The following is a 22602-nucleotide window of genomic DNA, read 5'->3' on the forward strand; positions in this document are numbered from 1 at the left end:
TAATTCTTCTAGCAAAAATCCTCTTAGAGACATTTATTGATGCCAATTCAATGTTTTCTTCCAATTTGGACATGGTAAACAAAACGTCAAAAAAATCAGTGTTGAACTTGGCGGGAAGAGTTACCTTATTTTCAATTGATATAATAAGAATTTTCGTTAAAAAAGCCTACTAAAATTTTAATAGTTTTTTTTTCATTTCATAATATCGTAATTTTTGTTGCCCAACAAATAAACAAGATCTATTCCTAGTTGTGAGTGGTTCAGAAATTAATATTATCTGAAATAAATCTTTACATGAAATTTTCCGACGAAGTGATAAGTTCATTAAGAAGAGTAAATTGAATTCAATAAAATAAAATTTAGTTCTTTCCTTATTTTTTTGTATGTTTAAAAAAATGTACCTACCAATAAGTTAAGAAAATGTATACTTCCGCTTGAATTTCGGGAATTCCCGGGAAATTTAGAAATTTCCCGGGAAACGGGAAATATTTTTTTTTTTCGGGAAATCCCGGGAATTCCCGGGAATTTTTTTGCCGGGACGGGAAATTGAACGCTCTAATACCCATATTTTAAAAATATTATTATTGTAGTATTTTTTTTTAAACACGTAGTTTTGAGAAAAATTTGTGTTTTTCACAAAAAATATTATTACTACAGAAATGTATGAAAAAATCCTGATCATTTGATACACATATTGTAAAAAACTTATATTTTTAGTATTTTTCAAAAATACGTATTTTTGAAAAAAATCCAATTATTTTACACCCATATTGTAAAAAAACTGAATTTTTTAGTAATTTTTCCATAGAAGTCTCCATAGAATTTTGGAGGTATGTAAATTAATGAAATACTGTATCTTCGGAAGGATTTTCCTGATGGATTTGGTGTCTTCGGCAAAGTTGAAATTTGCACTACTGAAATTTTCAGTAAATGAAAACTTGCTGAAATTTCAGCAAAATTTGACAGCTCCATACAAATTTTAACTGGAGATCCACGAAAAACTAAATGAAGATTTCAGTAGTGCAGTTTTCAGTAAATATTAACTGAAAACGAACATCAGAATTTGCTGTGTAGGTTATAATTTGGACTTTTTGGAAAAAAATAGTACAAATAGTAATTTCAGTTTTTTTACATTCATTAAAAATTATTGTAAATTTTATGCTTTTTTGTTATAAATAATATTTGAGTTGGTATTTTTTTTTGATTTTCTGATTTTAAATTAAATTTAACTATTTGATTGGAAGCTTTTTGTGCAAAACAATTATTCAATTAGTGTTTATTTAGAATTTATCAGTTCTGGTCCAGGGTGTTACATTTGAAGTTCAAAGATTTGGAGAACCTTTCAACTAAGATTAATGCAAACCTTTAGGAAATAGTAGTTTATGCAACAAGTTGCAAAAAGAGGATTTTTTCAGCACGAGTCGTACATTTATCCAACGAGGTTCACCGAGTTGGATAAATACGACGAGTGCTGAAAAAATTAAGTTTTGCAACGAGTTCCATACAACATTTTTTGCAATTCCGAAAAACCCATTGAGTGAAATTTCAAGTCAAATTTTCAAGTATTTTGTCGATAAATCGTTTAAATCAAAAAAATGTTGAAAAGTGTTACTTTTCGAAACAAGTGCTGAAAAGTTCAACTTTTCAGCACCCATTTCAGTGCTGAAAAGTAGAACTTTTCAGCATTTATTTGGAAAAGTGTTGCTATTCGATTCTGTTATTTTTGGTACAGAAAAGTAGGCTATTTCGTTGTTCAAGAATGACAGGAAATGTAAGTAGTTTCACGACGGAATTGCAAAAAGATCTATCTTCAATGACTTTAAGACGATCTTACAGGACATTTTCCGTTTTTTCAGGAAAAGTGAAAAAAGTTGGAAAATTTATGATTTTTTTTTCTTTTCAAAATTGAACTAACAGTAGATGTAACTCGAAAATGCCAATGCTTTTGTTTTCTTAAAACCAAACATTTCAATCAGCTTTAAGCGACAAAAATTTTGAAAAAATATAGATTATTTTCATTATAGTTTTTTTCATAACATACAGTATTGTGAATACATTGAACTCTCTGCGTCAATATTGCAGGAATCTAAGAGAGCTGGAGATATCAAATTATATAACGAAACATCAAAGAATGCTATTTGAAGGGACTAACAAATTAATTGACAGATGGAGCAATATTGATACCGAGAAGACTATTTTTCATAAAATTATGTTTATTAGGTCCTTTTCGGTGCTGGGACATGGTTAGGACAGAGTTGGTTTTTTTTCCTATAGTTATTATGTTAATTAAAAATTCTGAAAAATAAATAAATTAATTAAACACTTGTTAAAAGATAAGAAAAATGATGCAAATCCATATTTGTCACAAAGCAATTAGGAAGAAAAAAATACAGTCGACTCTCTGGTTGTCAATATCCAAGGGACCGTCGAGGAAGAGAATCATCAGTTTACAGAACGATGAAAAATGAAGACTCGATTGAAAATATTTTTTTCTTGATACCCAGCTATGGGAGAGAATCATGGCAACGTCCAGTAAACAAAAACAAACTAATATAATGTCAAACACCCTTCAAAGCTTCGTTTCGCCAAGAAAAATGTCTATGCAAGCCATGAGAAAGTGAAATTATTGACAACCGGAAGAGATTTTTAAAGCAAACAGAATCCAAGGGATCGTCGAGGAAGAGATCCTTCAAGCAAGGGAAAATATCGAGGAATGAAGATCAACAGGATTTTTACGTGAGTCCTTTTTCTGAACAGTTTCAATTTTATCCCAAATGCTTATAAGAATGTAAACAAAATTGAACAAAATGTCTGAACAAAATGTTTTGATATATCAAATTGATTTTCTGGTCAAAGCAATGCCATAGATTCGTTAAAATCTAAATATTAAAAAAAATTAGCAAATGTGTATAACAGCCCGATAAATTCATATTATTATAATCTGTTCTTATCATTATGACTTCCCATCGAGTCAGAAAAACTCATTAATAAACATTATTCGAATATCACCCGGAGCAAACCTGTCGCATCAATTTCAGCCAAAGCTCAATTATGAATTTCTAATTTTCATCACGCCAAAAATATATCGCAAAAAAAAGTTTCCCCACTTCAACGCTCATTTCCATTCATTTCACGCGCGTCCATTATGATGCAAAACTCAATTTATAGTCAAAACATCTCGCCGCTCAAATAGCTGCCGTCGTCAATCTGTCTAACCCGTCACCAGTGGTGAGGAGATTTTTTTTGTTTTGTTCAGAGAAAAATGCAAAACGTGACATTAATGTGATCCGGTGGCGGGCTTCTGGATTGGCCAGACGGATAGATGTGGCTGCTATCAACAGAATGGATGATGTCCATTAAATATTCATGCAACTTCCAGTAAATTAAATTAACTTTGGCTAATGCCTTAGTTTGAGATTCCACTCACCATCGGGGCAATCTATCCTTCGGAAAGATAGTTTGAACTTTTCCTCAATATAAAAGTTAAAGAGATTAGGGTGATTAAAGGCAATTTATGTTGATTTTTATAAAACTTTATTATTTTTAATCATCAAATCAAATGCTACAAGTTAATTTCAATGAAGTTTTTTGAAACTTTCCCCAGAATCAACTTTACTATTCATGGATTGTTCCGCCAGCCAATTCAGCGCAAGGGTCACCGTCTGTTGCGCTAGCCTTGGTTTCCAACAAATTCCAATGGGGACTCCCGGCTGGTTTGCTGTTGCTTTTCTGGCCAGTGGCCAACAGGACCAGGCTGGCGGTGGTTCTATTTCGTAGTAATACGCACTTGGCATCCCCAAATCGGGTCGGAAGTGTGCTGCGGCCAAAAACCCAAAAAAGGAGGCACCATTTTGGGCCAGAAACAAACAACTTACTAACTAATAGCTGGTTTGGTACTACATAGTGGACAGTTTTATGGGGACCGGAAATGTAGTGTGCCTCCTAATGGGCAACGAAGGGGGGCCCATTATTGTTATGTCGGACTTGATACGAATACTGGGAGCTGAGGCAATAAATGTCACTTTTATTTGCCACGAGATAGTGGAGACGCATGGTGTTTGGTGATCTTTTTTTCGGAATAACTGTAGTTACTGCAATAAAATAGTTTTCGTCATTTTCAAATATTCAACCTTAATTTTGAGCGTTCTCCCTCCCAAAAGAAACTCACTCTCTAACGAGAGCGTTCATATTCTTGAGAGAATTGCACTTCCAAACCACTGCTCAAAATGTCGCTTAATTTCTCTTGGCGCAGACTAAATTTAGTTTGACCAACATTTATAATTAACCTTACGCGACGCGACGTTCTTTTTCGCGCTATTTCTGGCCGTTATTTTATTTTTATTTTCCCCTCTCTCGATCGCGTGTTCTGCGAGTTCACTGTCATGAAAATGGCATTATAACGATAACTATCTGCACCTACAGCAAATGCCACAGATGGAAAAGATTGCAAACTGATCAAATTTTAAAATTGCTAAAAAAAATTGCGTCCTGCTTCCCCTTAACCTTCTTGAGTTTCAAATTTCCTCAAAATATTTACGACTGTTTGTTTACATTTTTAGACGTTTATTGTTGTCGAAGGAAAAGTGTACACTTGGTAGGACTATTACCCCGTCGCGTTGTTGAAGTATATTTTCCCACTTCAATCGTTGCGACAAATGGGTAAATATTTATTCGCGCAGCTCGAGTGTGTCGACCGGTGCTGCTTAAAATACACTGTGAATGGGTTTGGTAGTGTTGTTTTGAATTGAACTCGTAAATTTTTGCTAATCAGACTTTCGACAGTAATTTTAAATATATTTTTTGACTTCTAGTACCCCAATTTCTTGTTTGGAATTAAGATCAAGATAGTTGAAACAGAAATTAAAATCAAATCTTTTCAATTTCAAATGGTGATAAAAAATCATAGGAATCATTAAAGCTTCTTCTGTTGGTTCACACGGATCCTAATTGAAAAGGAAAGTCAAGGACTACTGCGAATTTTTAAACTTAATTAAAAAAGAAGTGTTTGTAGATTTTATTATACTATCCCAAAAATTTAAAAAATTATAAATAAATAAACGTGTCCATACATGCCAAATATGATAATCAACGCAGGAAAATACATTTGAAATGGTTTTAACCGTCCCTGTTCGCGCAATTGTCCCACATGTACCCATTTAGATTATTTAACCGAATTTGGTGAATTTTACAGATTTTTCAACTGCTGAACAGTTCGGTTAACTTAAAATTACCGAATTTTGTAAAATCTTCCCGAAATTTGGTAAAGAAGTTCATTTTTGTTCATCTTACTACCGATTCTCGGTAAAATGATGGTTGCCAACTCCTTGACTTCTGCCTTTGGTAAAATGATGTGATGATTTATGCAAACATAGGCATTTAAGTTGGTAAGTTTTCTGAACATAATGTGTTTTTTTTTTGTGTATCAAAATTCATATAACTTTAATTATATGTGAATTTATTTCATGATTCAAACATCAATCTGGAGTCTCGATGATAATTCTTTTATCAATAATTTTTAATATTTTTTTTAAGAAGTAAAATAAGAACTATAGGCTATTGATAATTTTATTCTAATTTCAAAGCATCAATAAATTCATGGAATTGTTTTTTTCCCTGACACTGTTAAGTCTTTTTTCGATCTGTGATCCAAAAATCCAATGTTTTCAAAATGACCAAAAGTGCCCGAATTGATAATGCAAAAAAGTATTAAAATTTATTTAAAAACTAACTTTTAAAAACTTTTTTCAAATAGTATGCATCAGTTTATCATTGCATGTGCATAAAGGCAAATTCAAAGCGTAATTTAACGATTTTTTTTGTTTGTTTATTTTCGTTCTCTCTATCATGTCCATTATGAATAAATTCTGTTATACGTTTGTAAAAAAAAGTTCTAGACGGGCTTCGATCGAAAAATTCTCTAAAAATCCATTTTCAACCAAAAAATCTTTAAAAAACATTGTAAAGAAGATCTCTTAAATTTTAACGAAAATTTCGGGTTGGAAGTTTGACTTGTTTTAATTGTTACTAAAATTTCTCATTTTTTTGTGAGAATAAGTTTGCAGTATTTTTTGTAATGTCCTAGAATATGGATCTACGCAAAAAATGTGAAAATCAAGCAAATAAAAAAGTGACTGTAAAAACATGAAATAATAAGAAGGTATAAAGTAATGATATAAAGTTGTAGAATAAGCCAAATACTATCAGTAACAAACATAAATTAAACAAGATAAATGCAAATAAAAATAATAAAAATGGAATAAAAAACATTGAACAAGTAAAGTAGAATTTTTGTAGAACAAAAGTAGCTCAAAATGACCTCCTGACTACGGGAATCATTAAAATTTTCGACAACTAAATTTGGGCAGGGTTATTTATTTATTTATGATCTTGTCTCAAAATTGTATGCTTGATTTTTATGTATCAAAGTATAGCTTTAAATTTACTTCTTATAAATCGGACCCGAATGACTCTTGAGTTAAGTGGTCCTTAAACGGAAATAAATAACAAATAAAAAACTTCTTTTGGAAGCTTGATTTTCGATTACGGACAAATATTCACGTTAATTTTAGTTATAACTTGAGAAAAACTGAAGTGGACACTCATAAAAAGGCATGATACAATTTATTTTTGTGAGAAAATTTTATAGAGAATAATTAAAGTATAGATATGAAACTTGTTATATGATATGAATTTTGTTTATATTTTTCTATTTAGGCCGATGCAAATATTTTTTAGTTAATGTCCCTTGACTATGGCCGAAGTCAAGGAGATGGCAAAAATAAAAATAAAATCGAAACAATAAATTACAGGCATGGTTTCAATATTTCAATCAAAATAGTGTACAGAAATTTTTTTTTTAAATTTTTAATTTTCAAAAAATCTAAGTTTCGACGAAATTTTGAAAAACATTGATGATTTGGATAATGATGATGTCTATCAATTTGATCAAATAATCTTTTTCTAAGAGTACACATAAATAAGTTTAAAACACTTATTTCGCTGCAGCCAATATTTAAAAAAAGTGGTTGAAAAGGTCCTTATAGGTTCTCTGATATTTAATTGATAATCAAATGGAATGCTAACTTTCAAAACCATCTAATTGATCCAAATTATGAATACTTTTCGGTCATTTTATAAAGTTTCTGTAATCACACGCAACAGAAAATTATTTAAAATGATTGGCCCTATCAGGGTTAACATCTGCTCGAACTCAATAATTTCAATCCCAATCCTCCTTGTTCAAATTTCACTGCCATCAGTCTGTCGCAGAAAACCCCGCCGACGAGGTGTGCAAATCATCCGCTGTATACTAGCTTAAGTCTAGCTCTAGTCAGTAGCTCAATGGTCATTATTAATGAAGCGTGAAACATGACCGTGTTTTTCCTTCCTTTGAAGCATTCAGTCCTGTCTCGACTAACCCTTGGCTCGTCGAAGACGGGAAAAAATTGAAAATGGCAATTTTAATAAGGTTACTCTCTCGCTCTCTCCTCAATAATGTCAACAATCACATGGCTCGACGCGCCTGCTTGGGCCAGGTGTCCAACGCTGATTGATTAGGTGCGAGAAAACTAAACCACTGTGCAGCACTGTCTGACGGAAGATGATGAGGACACATTCATTGGCAAGGTTAGAATGAGACAGTTTTTGCTCGCCGTTTCTTCACTAAAAAATGACGTAGGTTGGTTGGTTCGTCGCTCACAACTTGGGTTTGGGGGCCAATATCTCAGGTTTGATTTAAGCTACACCTCTACTGAACCAATTTGTCAAATTTGAGAGAGGAAGGGGTTGTGATTTCGGGAAGATTTCTATTTACAAATTACAAATTACTACAAAAGTACAAATTCAGGTTTTAAAAAAAAGTTACTTATTTATAAATGCATATTCTATATGCCAAATAGTTTATTTATTTATTTTCGCTTTATATTTATTATATAAATGTTCTTATTCTGATCTATCATTCTTTATTCAACTCTTTACTGTCTTACTTAACTGCCGTCTGGGGAAATACTTACGATTATCTTCTAAATAAACTTCAAATAGTACAAAACAAATTTCTTAAATCGATTTTCAACCTTCCACTTAGAAGTCATACCGTTGATCTATATACAAAAGAGAAAAACATTATGCCTGTCAGAGGAATTTACATTATTCAAGTTTGTTCTTTTATATATAAAAGTTTATCAAACCAAACTCATACAAATACAAAGTTCGAACTTTCTTCTCACCAACATGGTACAAGAAATCATAATCTGCTTAAACGTCCAAATGTTTCCACTTTGTCTGGTGAACGTAGTATAACTTTCAAAGGTGCAAATTACTTCAATTTCTTTTGTAATAAATTTGGCTTATGTTCATCCCTAAGCATTTTCAAAGATCGTTTGAAATTGTATCTAGCTCAACCTGAAATAGTTGAGAAACTTATTAAATCCATTGACATTTTAAGTTAAACAGTATTTTATAACTATTACTTCATGTTTCCTTTATTGTTCCGATACAGTTGTCCATTCTATATTTTCATTTGCCACATTCATCTCGTAGGTTCTTTTTTTCTTTTATTTTCTTTCCAGCCCGTAACAGCCAGTTCCGAACTCCTGTAAAGGTTTCCACCGATGGAGTTCTGTCTTCAGCCGCAGTTCATTATTTACTTTATAATTGTATTTATTTATTTTTTTACCGAAAAGAAGCAGGTTTTTATGCCAGCATTCTAGTGGCTTTTCCTGTCCAAGGAAAATTGATCAAATAAACAAACAATCAATCAATCAATCAATCAAGGTGGAAGCAATAAAATCAAACTAAAATTTCAAAAATGTTGATAAAAAAGGATCATTCATAAAAAAAGAAAGCAATCCACTTTAACGACCCCCGGGTCTTTTGTGGTATCTGTTACAAGTTTCTGTTCATTTCTAGGCGTCCGAAAGATCATTCATACCTTTAATAAATTTCAGAATTTATATATTGATCAATTTAAGAATTTATCCATATTCATATTTTTTTCCAAACAATGGTCGGTATAAAATTTTAACCTCATTTTAAGATGCAAAATCAGATTTGAAATCAAAAAGTACTCAGAAATAAAGGGCACTGTTCTCCAGGTAAATCCACTTAAAGTTTATTTTTTGTGAAAATTTAATGTTTTGCAGTGTTGCTATTTTTTAGCAAATTTTAAGAAATGTCGATAAAAAAATTCCACTTCATTTTTCAGATGCAATATCAGATTTGAAATCAAAAAGTAATTTACTGAAATTATGATTATTTCAGAAAGAATTATTTCCAATCCACCTAAAGTTTAATTTTTGCGAATGTTTTGCAATTTTTAGTTTTTTTTAGTAGTGCTCATGGTTACCCAAGTTCGATAACTTTTTTTTTTGCAATTCCGCAATAAGCAAATCGCAGAATGTAACGTTTGTCAATTTTGCCTCTGTTTACTTTGTTACTGCGACGGACAGAGATCGCAGCAATCGATGCACAGTGGGAAAAAGGGCAAAAAAAATACATCAAATACATATACATCAAATCGCTTCGTTTTTGCACGAGGAATAATAATCCGATGAAAAATCGCACTGCACGGACCAGTGGCTGGAGTACAGGCCACCGGAAAATCTGGATTTTTGGAATTAGTTATCAGATCTTTTTGGCTTATTTTTTGAGCCCTTTTTCCCACTGTGCGATAGTCGATACTCGACTGACATCTGGATCAACTTGATGATTGTTTTCGCAAGAGTTTGCGTAAGTTTGATTGTAGATGAGGCTTCAAACTTTTCAGTAGTGATGGATGCTGAAAAGTTAATCTTCCATAATTTGTATCTAAGAAAATACTTTTCAATATCGTTTTGATTTGAACAGTGAATTTACTAAACACATGGACTTTTGACATAAAATTCCAATCAAAGAAAAAACTGTGAAATTGCCAATAAATGTTGTAAGCAGCTCGTTATAAAACTTGAATTTGTCATCAATCGTCGTATTTATCCAACTCGGTGAACCTCGTTTGATAAAAGTATGAGTTGTACTAAAAAATCTTCTTCTACAACTTCTAAGACTAAGTGTCTAAAAAACTTTAAAGATTGGATCTCTGGATGCTGAAATACAGTCACAAACTATAAAAAAAACTGGAAAAAATGTTATTGGTTATCACTCAAATTTTACACTACTTTCAATTGCCAATATCTCAGTAACAATTTATTCGATATCCAATGTCCAAAAATACTTAACCTAAAATCTAAATTTTCTCGGCATTTCACAGAATTGGCCTAATTTCACAGTTCAAGAATATCGTTAAAAATTTAGATGTTTTGTTTTTGATATTATCTTACTGTTAAACATCAAAGCTTTTTTGCGAAAAATTTTATAGAAAAGGCTGTTGCTTATTCAGAAAAAATAAAATTCTATTTTCCTTAACATCTTCTAATGCAAATTGCTAAAGTTAGAAACGTCGAACCAAACGCTGCCCACCTTACAAACCAACCTCACTCAGCTGACGATATTCGCAGCTCCTCCTGCGATTCTCTGAACACATTTTTTCCTGATTTTTTCCCGGTGACGGCGGCCTAAGTCAACCGCGGCTTGGACTTTACTTTAGTCTCCGCTGAGAAGCTGCTCGATCCGGTCACGTTTCGATTTCCAACGGTCCGGCTCTCGGGGCAGTGATTTCGGGTTTTTTTTTTCTTTCTGTTCTATTCAGTTGGGTTTATAATTTCCTCCGAGTGTCCCTTTTTAGACCGTTTGGATATATAAATATTTATTTTTAAAACGCGCGGTCCGTTTCGGTTTTTTCTTTGGTGAAGGTGCGGTGTGTGTGTGTGTTTGGGCAGATTTAAATGAAGTGTGATTTTTTAGTGCAGCTCGTAACTCAATTAAGTGATCGTAAAAGCGGCAATTTAGAGAAATAGTAAAGAAATTACAACCTCGCAGTGTTGCCCGTGAAAAAAGAGGAAAAAAGAAAGAAGCCAAAATCATTGACAACAATCTGTCGAGGTCGTTGCTTTGAAGAAGCGGTGTTCAGCTCACGATCTTGAAGATGAATCTGATGTTTCGGAAGAACATGCGCGAGGGTGGAGGTCGGTCCGGGGGCGGAGGCTCCAAGAGCAAGATGAGCAGCCGGCACCAGCGGAAGGCCCGCGAAAGTTACGGCGGTCCCGGCGGGGACGAGTACCACTTCCGGACGCACATCTTCTTCTCGCCGGCCCACCTCAAGGCAGACAACGAAGGTTAACTCACCAGACCAACCTGAGATTCCTCCCAGCTCCTCTTTCGTTTGCTCGCAAAGCAAGTCCTAAAATTTCCCGGGATTGGCAGTGATCAACTCAAGAACTCAAGAAACCACCTTGAAAAGGTGTTTTTTTTCCCTAACATTTTGGCGCAAATTCCAGCCACCAGCTGAAAATAACCTCCAATCAATCGGAGAAAATCGGATCTGGTACGTTTCGCCGAATGTCGTTTCGCCGACGGTCATTTCGCCGAATGTCGTTTAGCCGAATGGTACGTTTCGCCGAAAGTCATTTCGCCGAATGGACGTTTCGCCGAATTGAATAAAAATTAACTTTTTTGTATAATTTATGCTATTTGTTCGCTGCAGTGCCATTTTGTAATTCACTCATGCAAACTTGAGAAGGAGTGACAAGATAATAATAAAATAATTTAAAAAAGTAAAGAACGTCTCATGTTTCTAAGAATGCATAAACTCACAGAAATAATACAAATAATTTGCTTAAAAAATTAAGAATGCAAAAACTAACAGAAATTTTTCTAAATGTTATGCTAAAAATCAAAAGAACTGCTCATGTTTGAAAGAATGCAAAACCTCACAAAAATTATAGAAATAATATGCTTAAAAACTAATAATGCGAAATTTTTAAAAAGTATGCCAAAAATATAGAATGCAAAAACTGACAGCAATTTTGCAAAATGTTGTGCAGAAAACCAAAAGAACTGCTCATGTTTGAAAGAATGTGAAAACTCCCAAAAATTATACAAATAATTTGCTTGAAAAACAAAGAATGCAAAAAAAAACAGAAATAATCTAAATTATAAGCAGCCAATTAAAAGAACTGTTCATGTTTGAAAGAATGCAAAAACCCACAGAAATAATTTTTAAAAATATGCTCAAATACAAAGAATGCGAGAACTAACAAAAAATTTCCAAAATGTTATGCTAAAAATCAAAAGAACTGCTCATGTTTGAAAGAATGCAAAAACTCATAAAAATTATACAAATAATTTGCTTAAAAAACAAAGAATGCAAAAACTAACAGCAATTTTGCAAAATGTTGTGCTGAAAACCAAAAGAACTGCTCATGTTTGAAAGAATGCGAAAACTCCCAAAAATTATACAAATAATTTGCTTGAAAAACAAAGAATGCAAAAACAAACAGAAATAATCTAAATTATAAGCAGCCAATTAAAAGAACTGTTCATGTTTGAAAGAATGCAAAAACTCACAAAAATTATAGAAATAATTTACTTAAAAAACAAAGAATGCAAAAACTAACAGAAATTTATCAAAATTATAAGCAGAAAATTAAAAGAACTGCTCATGGTTAACAGAACGCAAAAACTCATAGAAATAATTCAAATGATATATTAAAACAAGAATGCAAAAAAAATATAAGAAATTAATGCAAAAACTCACAGAAATTGTATGCTGAAATTAAATAACCGCTTAAGTTTGAAAGAATGCAAAAACTCGCAGATTATTTTTCAACTAGATTATTTTTTCAGCGATTGTTTATGCATATAATAATGCATAAACTTATAAATATAACATACTAAAAAACAAAAAAATATTTTTTAAAAATAGATTGCAAAATCACCTTTTAGGGACATTATACTTTTTCAAAATATTTAAATACAATTTGTGTCCATTTTATATATTTATTATACGATTATTTGTCAATTCGGCGAAATGTCCCATTCGGCGAAACGTCCCATGCGGCGAAACGACATTCGGCGAAATGACCTTCGGCGAAATGACCGTCGGCGAAACGACATTCGGCGAAATGTCCCGCACCCGAGAAAATCTACGGCCCACATCGATTCGGCCAGCGAGTGTATTGGAAAATGTGTCCCTTTTTAAAAATACCTTTTCCCACACCCCTCTTCCGAAGGGTGTGTGAGGAGAGTTTGCTTCGCGGTGTAAGTTCCAGAGCGAATTGCGAAATTTTCATTTTTATTTGTAGCTTTTTCATGCTATTAAGTTTTGCATCATGTGATGAAAATTTGATTCTCAAATAAAGATTTTACCCGAAGTTTGAAAGCTGCAAAACAATTAAAGAAATAAAAAAAACAAAATCTAAACTTTTCAAATGTTCTTCTTTACATTTATTTAATAAGGTCTACTTCTCTTCACTGGTACAACTTCAAAAAGAATACAGAAAGAGATTTTTGGACTAAAAATGCTATCAAAACGATAAAGATATATCTTTATTCTCTTAAAAAAACTAAAAACCTTGAAACTTCACTGAAAAATAAAATATTAACAAAAAAATGCTCAATTATGCATAGAATGTTGGAGCTGTGTGGTTTTTAAAATTAAAAATCCAAATTTAAAGGATGTAAAACACAAATCATTAAAAATTGTTATTTATTTTTGATACATTTAAAACATTCAGGCCATATTACCATTAGTTCAGTAATAAATTGTCACTGAATTCATATTGCAGCATTATTTAATAAAACATTTTTTTGCGATTGATTAGAAAACTCAAACCGAAGAATAATCTATTGAGCAATTCTCCAGAGAAGGAGCAATGTTTTTAAAGGTAATTTTTGCATTTTGACTTGGATGAAACTTTGTGTATATTTTTTATGACCAAAGAAGTCATTTCCAAACAAAAAGACTTTTCAAAATATTCAAAAATCTGTACCTTGAGAACGGTTTTGCTGATCGTTTTGGTGTCTTCAACATTGCAGCATTGGTATTGCTTCTTCTCAGAAAAAAATATTTACACCTGAAAACAAATTACTCATTTAGGGTATATGTCCTTATATTGGACCTAGTACCTATATTGGGCATACTAAACTTATTTTAACAAAATTTTGCATTTCACAGAATCTGGCAGAAATCTGTCACTTGAGAATGATACGTGCTGTCATTATCTTCATTTTGGTGGAAAGAATAATTGAATTTTTCACTCTTTTCTTGCTGGTTGCCCATCAGGTCCAAAATTTTAACTTTTTTGCTTACCGCTTGTTGACACTCGGACTCTGCATGTATGTCGACTGTACGAGCTGGGGCTGAACCTTACGTCAAAAAAAGTTCGCAACGTGCTTCGAGTTTTCAACCAATCAGAATCCTAAGAACAATAGACCCAAAATAGGGACAAAAATGTTTTTCGAGCTTATAAGACGATATTGAGTATATTTATCAAAAAAGGAGATTATTTACGAGCACATTTTTTTTATTTATTTTTTTGTACAAAAAAAATCGCAAAACAACAATTTTTGAAAAAACTCCCATAAAATTATTTTTGAATAATTTTCAATGTCAAATGTAATATTTTTATCCAAGTGTTCGAAAAACTCCACGATACTTTTAGGTAGTTTAAAAGATTGCTTAGTTATCGTCACTTAACACTTGTAGCACCAACGGGGTCAAAACTTACGCGAAGCACCAAGAGGGTAAAAAAAGTTGGAAATGCAACTTCATCCGGCTGTATCTCGGCCAAAACTCAACCGATTTGGATTATTCTTGTTGCATTCGATCCTGAAGGATGTCAAGAATCACCAAAACTACCCTAAGTTACAATTTGAAGCAAATTTATAGGAAATTTTCTGATCTCTTCTAGAAACAAAGTAACTATTTTTTCGATTGCATTTCATGTTCAAAAAACATTATTTTTTCTAAAATGGCAACACTGCCAATGCACAAAAGATGTCATTTTTGTCATCAAAATCATATCTAAAAATGAGAATTTTTTTAATTTTATATTTTACGCAAAAAAATAAAAAAAAAATTCTGGGTGTAACTATTTTTTTCTGAGAAGTCATACAACTTGGCCGAAAACACCAAATCGATCAGAACCGTTCTGAAGATATTTTTTTTTGAATATTTGAATAGCCTTTTTGTATGGATAAATGCGAAAATTGTATGAAAATTTGAAAGTTTAGAAAAAATATGTGTTATACAGCAAAAGGAAGAAAAATTGTTAAAAATTTCAATCAACACAATTCATTTTAAGGTTTAATTTTTATGAAATATCTTATATGAAATGCACTATATCAGGTGAGAATCAAAACTGTGATTAAATGATGCAAACATTAATGGCATGTATGAAAAAGTGTTTTAACCATGTTTCTGATATATTTAACATTAAAAGAGCAAAAACAATTTAAAATACATTAAACCAGTGTTTCTCAACCGGTGAGGAATTCCCCCCTGGGGGGGAATTTGGCCATTCTAGGGGGGGAATGAGGGTTCAATAGAAATTCAATGTCTTAAATCATTATCTGAGACATTCTTTGCAACTGATTCTTTGATTAGTAATAACAACATTTGTTTTTTCCCAAAAAATAATTATTAAAGTTTCAATTTCTTGAAACAGTAAAATGATTTTTTTAAATATTTCTCAGGCATTTGTATTGTTTTGGACGCAAGGACATTTTTTTTGTGACAGATTTTTTTTTGCTGGTTTCTGTGAGATTTTTTTACACTTAATAATGGAAATTCTAAAAAAGTTTTTCAAATTTTATTTAAGATAGTAAACTGTCTTGTGCCGCAGATAATAATTAATTATATATAATATTTGTAAATATTTTATAAATGTATTTATTGTAATTTAAACGAAAAGAAGCCTGGCTTTTCTTGTTCAAGAAAAATTGATCAAATATACAAACCTGCGATTTTTTTAAATTAAAATAAAACGTTTTGAAATACCTACTATAGTTTATTGCGTAACTTATACTTTAATTTGTTAGGAATATTGTAATCTTTTTGCAAACCTAAAAAAATAATTATATTTGTGTAATGATGCCAGTAAATTAAAAAAAAAGGAGGAGGGGGGGGAATTAAGTTTTTGCAAATCAGTCAAAGGTGGAATGGATCGCAAAAGGTTGAGAAACACTGCATTAAACACTGTTAATATAATTTTCGCGACTTGCTATGACTTCGTTCGCTCCTGTTCTTCGCTGGCAAAATGTCAACTTACTTTTGCGAATGGCACCTCTCGACCTATCTCCACCGAACCAAAGCAACCAGTCCAACCAGCCCAGTCCATTTTTCTGCACTAAGCCGGACTTACCTGTTCTGTTCTCTCTGTTTATTTCTTGCAACTATACGTAGTAATATAGTAACTGTAACTACCAGCACTGCCCTTTTCCCAAGTGCATCTGCACCTACAACTGCGCTGCATGTGAGTATTCTTCACACGTGTGTGTGTGTGTTCTGCGTGTTTGTGTTTGTGGGGGTGAGAAAAATGTTAGTTTTCAGTTTTTTTATTTACTCGGATTTCATAATCGAAGCTGGCGGCGTCTCGGGGTAAATGGTGCTACATTGCTTCTCGATGTGTCAAATAGCTTAAATCTGTTTTGGGATAGTTACTGCGTCAATTACCCTAGAGGAAAAAAGGAAAATAAGTGAGACGACGAAATGCGATCAAGTCTAGAAATATAAATGGCATTGAATTAATGATTCTGGTTATTACGTGATTTTAGATTCATTGAGTGATGAGGTATTTCAGTGCATTTTTTGTATTTGTTTAAGTTTAACGTGATTATGCAAAGTAGTCTTATTTGTTTTCCAAGTGAAACTTTGAGTCTAAATTTATATTTAAATTTATTTAAGAACTATTACAATATTTTTTTTCGCTTGAAAACAAAATTCGAAATTCTTTAAAAAAATGCGACTCATTTATCAATTTTTGTTTTCAACCCAAACCCATCCGTCTTACACTGCTTACAAACTTGATCTTTGCCAGTCGACATTTGTTTGTTCAACTGACATGATTCATGGGTTCGTTTTCTAATTTCCGTTCGCTAACCGGTAGAATAACACGAGATACCACATAGAATAATAAAACTCTACGTCTCGAAGCGAAAACATCATCGAATAACACAATTTTACGATACATTTCCCGGCATATCTTTTATTTCTTCTCTGTGTATCGTGTGACCTACAGCCAAATGTGACGCGCTTATTTTGACTAGAATCTAGTCTAGTCTGATGACTCGAGTCAGTTTGGCCAATCCATTCGTCACCAAAAACTAACCTCAGTTCATCTCTCAACTCGGATTGTCGGATTTGCCGAAAAGATTTCCCGCGTTATTTATAATGCAAGTCATTCATAAAATGCGTGCCCTGCTCACAATGTTGAGGTGATGAAAATGGGGCCGTTGGAAAATTAATGTTGTTGAGGGAGGTCATAATGATGGGCGTTAATGGCACATTGGAAGGAAACAGGAAGCGCTCGCCTCGGGTTTGCATATGCACCAGGGGCAGTTACGAGCAATCGTGGTTTTAATTTCAAGTCGGAAGTAAAAGCACGATTAAAATATGTATTAAAAAAAGCACGAGCAAAATTTATCACTTTTGTGTGACGGGAAATAAAGCATCAACAATGGCTTCCCTCTCCCTGTTGGAGGGTTGGCTGTTTACGGGAAACTCTGGTCTGGCTGCTGGTCGTGGTGATGGTTTCTGCTGTGATTTATTTCCGGAACACGGAAACTTACTGTGGGGAGCTTTTCCCTGTAGGGTACTTACAGGGAATTAAAATCTGATGAGCTTTTTCAGGCTGGAGCTGGCTGATTGGTAGTCTGGGCCAGGTCAGGCTAGAAGATTGATTATTTATTCATTGTCTGATGAGATGATTTGCTAGTCTTTAAAAGACTTTGTTTGCGACACTCTTTAAATTCTTAGATATATAAAAAGTGTAAATGAAAATTGTTGGGATCAATCTTCCTCACAATTTCGTAATCTCTTGGCAGTGTTACCAGATTTCCAGAAAATCATTTGCTGATATGCAATAAGGTCTTGTTGCCTTTTCTTCAAATTCCTACACCAACTGTCCTTAAAATTTCATTAATCTTACGCAGTTTTTTATTTTCAGTGATTCCACGTCAAACCAGCAGGATCCAAATGTTCGGGAATGCAACTCGAGTAATTATTATTTGATTTTTGTTACGTGGAATGCGGATTAAACGTGATTTAAAAATAACATAGTTTAAACTCAAACAGCCGACCGAAAAGAAAATCTACATGAAATATATCAAAATAATTTAGAAAACATGACTGCAAAATATTGAAGCAAACGAGAATTTTCACTACTTTCTTCACCAGAGGACACGCAGGCATGACCCTGTCATCCTCCGACGAAGCTCGCACACAAACTCCATTTTTGAAAATTCTCAAAATGTTCACAAAACTACGTATTTTCAAAAAAATACTCAAAATTTTAGTTTTTTAAGAAATGGGTATCAAATGATAGGATTTTTTTACAAAGCAAAGCAAAGCAATCCACTTTAACGACCCCCGGGTCTTTTGTGGGCTCTGTTGCAAGTTTCTGCTCATTTCTAGGCGTCCGAAGGTTATATGTGGTGAGTCACCAATAGCCTCTTTTTACGCAAATGGACCGACGTTTTACTTCCCCATCCGATAGAAGGCGTGGTCAGGCAAATCTCGTCTCGAAAAATGCCAGATTGAACCTAGGCCATACTGGGGTTTGGAATACATTTCGGAATTTTTACGTACATTTCGAATGTAATAACAACATTTTTAGAAAATACTCAATTTTTTCATAAAACTACGAATTTTTGAAAAAATACTCAGAATATCAGTAAATATAATTTCAATGGAAAGCTGCCATCATCCCGATTCCAAAACACTATAATTTTTGGCAGTGCGTGGCCAAATGGTTACGCTGTCCGCTTTGTAAGCGGATGATTCTGGATTCGATTCCCATCTGCTCCAACCTTCCATCGGATGAGGAAGTAAAATGTCGGTCCCGGCCTTGGTTGTTAGGCCGTTAAGTCATTCCAGGTGTAGGAGTCGTCTCCATGCCATAAGTACAAACAACACACCAAACCAAGCCTACTCCGGTGGAATCGCTGGCGGCGGTTGGACTCGCAATCCAAAGGTCGTCAGTTCAAACACTGGGGTGGAAGGTTCCTTGGAGTAGAAAGAGGTTAGGGTGCTCTCTCCATTCAAGCCTTCGGACTCCTAGGTTCGTGCAGAAACTTGCAATAGAGACCACAAAAGACCCGGGGGTCGTTAATGTGGATGGTTTGATTTGATTTTTTTTGATAATTTTTTTATGTTTGCATGATTTTCATACGATTATAGCTCTGTGCTTCAGTTATGCACGCCTCGGTTTTGCAAGCGGTGCTAAACTGAGGCATGTCTGTACATTTTATTTATCCGTATGACATTTTGAGGAAATTTTTAATGTGGATACAGAAATGTAATTTGCACTTTGTTTCATACAATACAACAAAAAATCTGATCATAAACACGTGAATGTAAAAAAAGTGCGTAGAAAGTTGTGTTTTACCTTCATATACAACGTACGATTTAAAATATTCTATCGCTGAAGATTGCGTTATTTATCAGAATAAAATGGGAGGAGACGCTAGTGGCTCATGTAAATTATTATAATTTGTAGATAATCCACCTAATGTGTCATATTTCACAATGTTTTAAATTTCTTTTTCTTTTAAAAACGTTTTTTGATCACTTTTTTCAATTTTACGTGTTACCAGGCGTCTCCATTAGTATGAAAAAAACACACGGCTTGTCTAAAGGGTATTTTTATAAAACTTGAATGAACCTCGGTAATTCTTTCTGGAGCTTGTTGGGGGGACTGTCCCGAGTCAGGGAAACTGTTTATCGAAAAATTCTATCGGTAAAAATTGATTTTATCTCATTTTGAAGTTTTTATACAATATATTTCTAGATTAAATTTTCAAAACAACCTATCCCTCATGGGTTTCCTATGCAGATAGGGCCTTTTGAAAATTTAATCGAGATTTAAGAAAAAATCATGAAAAAGTGTTAAATAAATTGCTATAATTGTGATGTTTTTTGTTGTTATTTCATCAAAACATCAGTTTCAAGTTCCCTAAACATGTCTTCAATATCCTACATCATGGATAAACGCTTATCTTGGTCGTCAGTTTCGATAATAGCTGCAAAATAGGTTTTTTCCTAGTTTTTTCTCAGATTCAACTGGAAACATCAACTTTATTCGTGTTTATCAAAACTGTTTACGTGGATTTGTAGCAAATAACATCCAGAATAAATTTGCAGAATAAACATGCTACTACATCAAATCTCTGAAAAGTTACAACAATTTAGGGTAGAGAAAATGCTGCAAATTCTAAAATTCTTTGATATTTATTCCCTTTTTGTCCTACTACTACTTAAAATAGTTCCAGGATGACAAATCAAAAGTCCTGAGTTGGATTTCAATATTTTTTTTGTAAAAAAACATGTTGACATTTTTCATTTTACAAAATTCTGCTAAACGACTTAAGTGTATCGTTGAAAAAAAAAATGTTGTATTTACGGTGTTCTAATACAACAATTTCCTACGCAAACGGCATGGCAATACTCTAAAGTGTTCGGATCGGCTTCAAATTTTCGGGATTCTCTACCCAAAATAGTTCAGGTCATTAGGGTGGTTCCGGCCTCGTCAGGGTGGGCGATCAAAAGGCATTTTTTTCGATTTTGAAAAAAAAAATTTCTTAGTCATCACTTGACATTGTTTCATCCAATTATTGTTATCCTGTTTGTGAAAGAAAAGTGACTAATTAGGCTTTCATGGAAAAATACGCATGAGTTCAGTTAAATCGGCGTTTGACAATGATTAAAAAACAATCTCAAAATTGTCATCTTTGAACCACCCTGACGCGACCGGAACCACCCTAATGACCTAACAAAAATTATGTATAAACTATTTTGTGTAGAGAATCCCGAAAATTTGCTACAAATCCACGTAAACAGTTTTGATAAACACGAATAAAGTAGATGTTTCCAGTTGTATCTGAGAAAAAACCAGGAAAAACCCTGTTTTGCAGCTGTTATCGAAACTGACGACTACGATAAGCGTTTATCCATGATGTAGGATATTGAAGACATGTTTAGGGAACTTGAAACTGATGTTTTGATGAAATAACAACAAAATACATCACAATTATAGCAATTTATTTAACACTTTTTCATGATTTTTTCTTAAATATATATCATGCTCATGCTCATGCTCATGCTCAATATATTGTATAAAAACTTCAAAATGAGATAAAATCAATTTTTACCGATAGAATTTTTCGATAAACAGTTTCCCTGACTCGGGACAGTCCCCCCAACAAGCTCCAGAAAGAATTACCGAGGTTCATTCAAGTTTTATAAAAATAACCTTTAGACAAGCCGTGAAACATATTTTTTCTGAAAAGAGCACGATTTTCACCGATATAATATTTACTTTGCATCGTACATATTTTTCTCCAAAATGGTGAAACACAACTTCCTCGTACACAGAAAAAAGTGTAAATTTGCTCGACACGCAAATTATGAATCATATGTAATCTCGATTGATGTAAACTTAGGATTCGATGGAATCATATGTATCACACGTAAAATGATGTTTAACGTGTGATTTGTTGCAAATTTACATCGAATCGCATTAAAATTTAAATGATTAATGACGTTAATGAGTGTTACATCATTAATGATGTAACATTCAGAATTATTTTTTCTGTGTAGGACACTGCCAAAAATTGTTAAAAAAAATCTAAAATGGCTGGAACTAAGTTTAATTTTATGACTTTGAAAATCCTTTCAATAGTTTACAAAGTATCCTTGATGGACGAATGTGGGCTAATTCGAGAACAGCAAAATATTACATTTTTCTTAATTTTTAACAACCAATCAACCAGAGATCAGTGGAAATGGACAAGGATGGGCATTATGCTAAAACATATTTAACCTAAAAACGATTCAATCTCAAAAACAGTGCATTTTATCAAAATTTGACTTAAGTACTGATGATTTTACATTTAATTTTATAAATGATATTTGGATAAAAATCGACTGTATTTTAGAAAGATTACAAATATCCCTTTATTTGAAAAAATCGTAACATGGCAAAAAAAACCAAGGACGTGAACTACTCCTAAAAGCATAACTGTCCCATCTGGATTTACATTCATGTGAAAAAACTTACTGCAATCTCATTGAGCATTACTTATGATGTTAATACAAAATAATTTATTCTGTCTTGAATGGCGAAGTGTACACAAATAGTCTATACTGCTCACGTCAGTGGATGTTTACATTAGAAACGAGCATGATAGACTCTTTGTCTACACGTTGTACCAATTACCAAAATCCAGTACAGACATTTATGCTTTTCTGGGCAGGGCAATATTCTGGAGAACAACGCATATTTGTCGTATGTACATTTTAAGGCATAAGAAAAAAAGGTGTTTTAAATTTTCAGCCATAATTTTCATAAACGCAAGCTTGTCTCACTCAACAAAATTGCATACAATAGGACCTTTATGCATTTATTTTGTTCATGTGGGACAATTTGTTTCCTATGTCCTCATAACGAAGGGTCGATTCGGTTTGGTTTATTCGAAAATTTATAACTGAAGAAGTATCTTGGTCCAAATTAG

At 33.0% G+C, this 22602-nt stretch overlaps 1 protein-coding gene across 9 annotated transcripts in view; it reads left to right on the top strand.

The window, feature by feature from the left end:
* Positions 1 to 22602, top strand: part of LOC120419151 (uncharacterized) — a 274388-nt gene that overhangs the window by 199051 nt on the left and 52735 nt on the right. Inside the window, exon 1 of one of the 9 annotated variants that reach the window (XM_039581790.2) lies at positions 10584 to 11207. The exons of 7 other annotated variants lie outside the window; for them this stretch is intronic. In XM_039581790.2, coding sequence (XP_039437724.1) covers positions 11018 to 11207 — 190 coding nt within the window. In that variant the 5' untranslated portion in view covers positions 10584 to 11017. Of the gene's footprint in view, positions 1 to 10583; positions 11208 to 22602 lie in introns of those variants that run through there. One more of the 9 variants, XM_039581796.2, reaches the window with a different exon arrangement.

Source organism: Culex pipiens, chromosome 2 (assembly GCF_016801865.2).
Source record: "Culex pipiens pallens isolate TS chromosome 2, TS_CPP_V2, whole genome shotgun sequence".
Lineage (NCBI taxonomy): Eukaryota > Metazoa > Arthropoda > Insecta > Diptera > Culicidae > Culex > Culex pipiens.